This window comes from Ziziphus jujuba, chromosome 2 (assembly GCF_031755915.1).
Source record: "Ziziphus jujuba cultivar Dongzao chromosome 2, ASM3175591v1".
In the NCBI taxonomy this organism is placed as follows: Eukaryota; Viridiplantae; Streptophyta; class Magnoliopsida; order Rosales; family Rhamnaceae; genus Ziziphus; species Ziziphus jujuba.
Window position 1 is genome coordinate 21,696,439 of NC_083380.1, and position 7,170 is coordinate 21,703,608.

The 7,170-nt window shown below is 34.1% G+C and overlaps 1 protein-coding gene across 1 annotated transcript; it reads right to left on the reverse strand.

Annotated features, from left to right (window-relative positions):
- Positions 1–1,122: 1,122 nt before the first annotated feature.
- Positions 1,123–6,561, reverse strand: LOC107419077 (squamosa promoter-binding-like protein 6). The gene is made up of 4 exons (XM_016027806.4): positions 6,315–6,561; positions 4,966–5,936; positions 4,205–4,341; positions 1,123–2,677 (listed from the first exon to the last, which is right to left on the reverse strand). The coding sequence occupies exons 2-4, from the start codon at positions 5,616–5,618 to the stop codon at positions 1,803–1,805; spliced, it is 1,665 nt and encodes a 554-aa protein (XP_015883292.2). The 5' UTR covers positions 5,619–5,936; positions 6,315–6,561; the 3' UTR covers positions 1,123–1,802.
- Between the last annotated feature and the right edge of the window lie 609 nt (positions 6,562–7,170).

Consider the following 7,170-nt stretch of genomic DNA (forward strand, 5'->3'; position numbering starts at 1 on the left):
GTACGGATTTATATACAAATGGACCATACCATAACCTTTTTCTATATTTATATATATATAGATATCACACTTTTTTTGTTGTTGGCTTTTTTTTTATTTTTTTTTTGGGGATTACGTGGCTTTCCATGCTATGAAATTTTCAGCACCAAGTAAGGAGCTTGGGATCCAATTTGCAAAGAGAATGTGGATTGATCATCCATACATTGATTCAAACCCCCTTAAGCAACCACCATTTGGAACCTCCTCTAGATGTCACATGGAAATTTTTTTTTTGTTCTTTTTTTTTTTTTCCGAACTTGATTGCAATAGTTGAAAGAGAAAAATAGAAAAAAAATTTTAGAGGTCACATACGAGAATCTGTTAAAAGTTAACTGATTTGGGGCTTTGACAGAATCTGTTAAAAGTTTAGCAGATTTGAAACTTGAATATTACAATATTACTTACTGAAAATAAAAGGTATTATTTATCAAAACATCTTCCTAAATAAAATCTTGATAAAAATACGAGATATTAGAATGCATTTTGCCCTAATAAACCTTTTGGTCTAATGAAAACTTTCTTTTATTATTTTTCATTTTTTTAACTTTAATTAGTTATACATTTAAAATCCATATTAAATTTGGAATAAATATGAAAAGATATTTATAAATATAACATTCATTTCATCATCGCTAGGACAATAAGTTCACATACGCAAAACGGTTTTGTTAGCTTTCAAATCATATATTTTTTATAGGAAAAAGTTGTTATAGTGAAAATCCTAATTTGATCAACTCTAGGGAAATTTGTTACATTTTTATCTATTTATATTATTTTTTTTCAGCCAAACCACACATCAAAAAGCAATTATTATTTTATTATGTAATGGTGCCCTCTGAAAAAAAAATTTGGGTCGGCCTCTATTTACATGTACATGCATAGATTATTCTTTCATTCAAGGCAACTGATTTAGTTAAATAAGAGATGTTTATGTGCTTTTTTTTTTTTTTTTTTTTGTGAATTGATAATAGTTATTTAAATTAAAATATAAAAATCTAGATAAGATACGACAACTTTTAGAGAAGGAAAATATAAAAATAAAAATCATACATACATATATAGACCATATAATATTATATCATATCTGCTTCAATAGTTATTTAAATTAAAATATAAAAATCTAGATAAGATACGACAACTTTTGGGGAAGGAAAAAATAAAAATAAAAATCATGCATACATGTATAGACCGGATAATATTATATCATATCCGCTTCAGATTCAATATTAAAAAATAGCCTCAACCAACTAAATAAATTCAAGCAAATCCAATGGGTGTGATAAAATTTGTGATAATTTTATCAAGGTAAGTTGACAAGAGACACTTGTATATATACAACTTTGATATCCCACCTCATGTTAAGCACTAGCACTAACCTTACAAGTTTTTTTAAAGATTTGTCACTTGCTCACTAGCATTTTAGTATTACCTCGTTAATGGCGGCGGCACACTCCACACTTAACAAGTCATTAGGTGTCCACTTTATGTTGAATACACTTATCTATCGGGAAATTTTCTCCTAGGCGTTGGGACAATATATGTATGTATTCCATTGTACCTTGATTTTATTTTGCCAATAGAAACTCATGCAATTTCATGTGAAATTTGATAAGAGTTTTACATGATGGGCAACGAAATCCACCTTTTCATCAAAGTAAATACATATTATTGCCATAGAAAATGAACATACCCCAAGCACCCTTCCCTATTTTACACTTTTGAGAAGAGTGCCTAAGTTGACATACCTTGTTTTATGGAGCACATTATGTGATCCTGAGACAGCAGAAAGCATCATTTTCCTGCTTCATCTGCAAAGACTGTCTTTGATCCTCCACTCGTTGGAGCTGTGATGATAATTGAAGTAAGTCAATGGTCGGTCCATCTGCACAAGAAAGACGGTCCTTCGAATTTACAAAATCCGATCCTTGAAAAATCCCATCTGTGATATCAAAGTTGACAGTATCACTAGCATTGGATATCAGCATGGGAGACAGGTTATTTCCATTCACAGTATTCATTCCTAGAGAAGGTAGCTTGTTTGATACCGCACTTATTGGTGCTTGTGAGCATGCCCCAATAATCTTTTCTGAAACCTGACTCATGCCGTAACAAGTATGGTTGCCAGGCATTACCACGGGTCGAGCAATGGGAATTTCAGCTGAGTGGCTCGAAGGGTTCTGAGATTGAGATGACAGAAGAGAGAGAGCACAGCCAGAACCTGAAATTCCCAGTGAAAATCCCTGGATGTTTGTTGCTGTATTGAAAAAATTGAAATCTTCATTTCCTAATGTGTTATTATGGAGAAAAGAACGTGGACCGGAATTTGGGCATCCAAGGTCATGTGGATATTGACTACTGTTCTCACTAAAAATGCTTCCTGTAGCAGCATTAGCTCCACTTTCATTAAAAGGAGGAAAGTGTTTTTCAATATCATATGGAGGGAAGAGAGATTTTGAACGGTGATGACCATTTGTTACCATGAGGCTTGACAGAGGTCTATAATCATGGCCATCTTCAACTTTAATACTCCTGCACCAGTCATTTGTTCCATATTTATCAGGATGCAAAAAGCCACCAGGGAGTATGTCTTGGCAAATAAAGGATGTAGTTGATAATGTAGTTCCCTGAAATCGGCTACCTGCAAAACAAAGCACAGATTTATCAATAGAAGCCAACAAAAGCAAATAGTATACCATGGTTGATGCTGGAAACAATAAGATGAGCATTGCTATGCATGAAACTAGTCCTACGGGAAACTTATACATCATCACAGGCTGTCAATTGGGCTTTGTAAGAACAATGGGTGAAGCTCATCAGAAATCCATGTTTTCCTGCCTTCTAGGAACAGAAATGGCTGTGTTTTAATCAGATCGGGATAGCAATGGTACAATACATGTATGCGAATCAAAGCTTTTACTGCCAAACCTCAAAAATAGAGGTTCGTAAAAAGGGGATGTTGAAGAGAATCATCTGACTTAAGTTTCGTTTAAGTTGCATACTTTTCAACATCTGACAACTTTTCAGATTAGGTAAGTTGGGTTCTCACAGATAGTTATAGGGCTGCCTATTCAATAAGTTTTCATTTTTGTTTTTGGACTAAAATAGAACACTTTAAGAAAATTAAACTCACTTAAAGAGACTATTCTATTTCTAATGGCCATAACCAATCATTCAGACCCAGCCAACACAGCCATTTATCGGCTGATTTTCTAGCTTGTTATTGCCACAAAATCTGCAGCCGGTGGACAGGCTTGGTGTAACATTCTTTCATCATCAACAGTTTGAACTGGATACTAAATCTCCAAATCTTAAACAAGTGGTAGGACATTATTAAAAAAAAAAAAAAAAAAATTAACTTTTGGAAACAAATAATCACACTATCAGCTGTTTCAGGACACATATTTCAAGTTTCTTTTGTTGGATCAACACATATGTCATAGGAATCTTAGATATGAAATGCTACAAGAACGTGGTGATGGGTTAAATTTGATGTAAAGTGCTAACTTTAGATTGATCCAAAGTTCAAAGTATCCAACACTGTGTCATGTGATCTTTTGCATATCATCATTCATATTCATATATCAATATAAGTTTTCAGTGGCTTCATTTGCAAATAATCGAGAACATGAGGGTACTCTGCAGTTTAGTTTCATTTCCTATGGTTATCTAGTGTGAGGAGACATGCAAGGACAATTAAACATATATTTTCTGTACAAAATAAAAATCAGAAACAAATAAGCAATAGAACTCAACAGTCATATGCACATGGAACAGGTGTCAAAAAATAAACAGAACACCTTCCAAAGACCATGGATGCAAATTTTGAAGTTAGAGAAAGCTTTTTAAGGGTCCTATGGTCTAGCTTGGGCATGAGTTTGACAAAGGTTATCAAGCACCTTAGTTAGAAGGATCAAAAGCCTGTATGTTTCTTATATTACATAGTGATAACAAGGAAATCAAATAACAAAAACATTTTGTTGGCTCTCTAATTTAACTTCAGAAATCAACTCACACACCACTCTTCAATGAAAGAGGCAAAAAAGGAAAAGCAAAAATTAACAACAAATCACAAATTAAATCCATGAAATAAGTTGCCATGTGCACATGAGTAAGGAAAGAAAGCAAAGGTAAAAATAATCTGGATCACTCAAATTAGTTTTAATACCACTGTACGACTGAAGCAACCTCCCTGCTCTTCCAGAATGAATTCCCATCTGAGGCTTTCTCCGACGCTCATTGTGTCCAGCAAGGCGTTTACGACAGCTGCGCTTACCATTATCAAATTCAGCCAGCAAGTGAAACCTGAATGATAAGAAGCTAGCACATATTATAGCAGTAATAGCATTCCTAACATCTGAACCGAGCCAGTTTCTAGGAGCTAGCTTACAACTTCGTTTAAATCTTACCAAGCCAAAAGAAAGGAAACAGAAAATAAAATACTAGTAATAGGTCCATCTTTTTTCTAGAAGTGCATATGGAAAACATAGACTCAATAAAATTAAGCTGTTCCGGTTGAGGAAAATCAACAGCATGTGACAAAAGAAAGGTCTACTTACAGCATCTACATGTTGATATTAAGTTATAAAAGAATTTTTTACCTGCACGTAAGAGATTAGACTAAACCAAAGGTATCCAAGGAGGACAAAGACAGAGGGAAACATAAAAATGATCACTGAATAATGTGAAACATAAAGGATATAAAACGAAAAGAACACTATTTAAAGAAAGCTATGTACTTGAATAAACAGATCCATTACGCTTTTAAGCAGGTAAGTATAGAAGTCAGGAAAAACAGCACAACTACCGGAAACATTTCTACTGGTAGGAATTTTGGTGCCTTTCATAAAAGCCCCTGTCTCCAACTTGTCATAAATATGCAATCCCGAAAAAAAGAAAAAAAAGTTCACACTTGAATACATGACCAACCTGCTACATTGCTGACAGAACCTCTGCTCTATGCCGTTCACAATAACTTTGGCAGTCTTTGAGTGAAGCTCACAAACTTTATGCCTCTTGTGGTAGTCCTTAGAAGAGCTGAGATCCTTGTTACAACCATAAACTTGGCAGAAAGCAGTCTGGGAATGCAACCCTGAAATCCGCATTCTCTTCGGCGGTGTAGATGACTCCAATGAAGACAAAACCGGTGCTCCTTTAGAAAATTTAGAAGTATGGATATCTCTGTGATCCGTAATACGCCCCAATTTCAAGTCAATGAGTGACGAATCCTTACTGTTAGAGTCTAAAATAGAGCTTGAAAGCTTTGAACTGGATTCTTCTTCTCCAGAAAATGTATTTGTCATGGTATGATTAACATTTTTTCCCACACCAACCTTGCTACTCAGAACACCGCCAATCGAATCACTGGGTAATGGCTTTCCAATCATTTCAATATACTCCCCAAATCCATGATTCTCAATATCTTGTTGACCAGGTACTAACATATTGTTGCCAAAAGTACAAGGGGTTTTCAATTCCCAACCCAAGACAGCATTTTTACTTCTAGCAAGTGAATTAAAAGTTGAAATTGTTTCTTCTGAAACAAAACCTTTCCCTTCAGATACATAAGTCCAAGACTCCATTCCAAGAAACAGGATCACAGTTAACAAATTCTAAACAAACCCACTTCAAATCATGGAAAGAAGTTTTCTTCTTTTTCTTTTTTTTTCTTTTTTTTCAGATTTTTTTTTTTTTTTTTTTTTTTTTTTTTTTTTTTGGTGTCTGTAAAACTTTCAGCCCAAACTCAGGCTGAATGAGACAGAGATGAGACTGTTTCAGAGGACATCATGACCACCATACACAAGCAACAGAAGCTATTCTAATAAACAGAAGAAAAACCCACAAAAACTTTCCACATGAAGCCCCAAATTCAATGGAATATCAATTCCGGAGTAACCCAACTGAAATGAAAAAAAGAACCCATCAGAAAAGACCCAAAAACAGAAAAAACCAAACAACAAGAAGACACCAAAAAGAAAAAACAGAGAAACAAAAATGTTAGAACCCCACGTGAATTCGATCAAAAAGCATTAAAAAAAAAAAACCAAAACAAAAAAAGAAGGAAATATGCTCGAAGTAAAACTTGGCTAGAAAAAACAGAAGCAAAAGAACACAGCTACTGGATGGGAAAGCCATGCAGTGGCTGAAAAAAGGAAAAACCAATAGTTGCTCAAGTGATTCGTCTGTGCGTGTGCGTGTGCGTGTGCGTGTGCGTGTGCGTGTGAGAGAGAGAGAGAGAGAGAGGAGGAGGGGGGGTGGGGGGAGTTGGTTCCTCTTACCAGTGTCTACTGGAAATAAATTAAATAATGGTATTTTGATATGAAGATAAGGAAGACAGAGCTCAGTGCTAAAGTGATTTTAATGTGTCCCAAACTCCATGGACGAGCTTGAGCTGTGGCTACTAACTTGCTATTTTTAGAGAGAGAGAGAGAGAGACAGAGAGAGAGAGAGGAAAGACAAAGAGAGAGAGAGAGAGAGAAGCTACAGAGTTCAACACAGCGAAGAAAAGTTTTTTACTTTATTTAGTTTGGCAGTCTATATAAAAGCCCAACACTTCCTTTTGCTTTGTTTATTAAAAGTATAAATACTCAAAACCCAAATATAAAAATAAAAAAGGTAAAAAAAAAATTACGTCCTCTCAAAACTTTATTGTGTATAATTATTGAGGACGTTAAAAAATAGACGAGTTTCATTTCAATCCAATATTCATATTTTGGTGCTTTTAGACCCAAAAAAAAAAAAATTTTGTTATATGAACTTTCTATGTGTTATATCAGAGAATGTTAAAATCTTTTTTATTTTAAATTTTTGGACAAATCTACATGAATTAATAAAATAACTTAATTTATGTTTGACTTTTTAGTCATCATCCATGTGAAGTTCGTGCTGTTAAGAATGTCTTGAGCCAAAAAAAAAAAAATATATATATATATATATATATCAGACAGGTAATGTGTTGGATGCAAAGCTTCGTTTCAATCACCAATATCTCGTACAGTAATACCGATCAATTATGTTGGGGAAAAAAAATGTTCAAAAAGCAATGTGAATGGAAAAAGGGATTTTTCAAAGTTATGGCTCAATCATACATGGTATTTATGAAATATAAAAATAAACGTGGAGAAAATTTTAAAT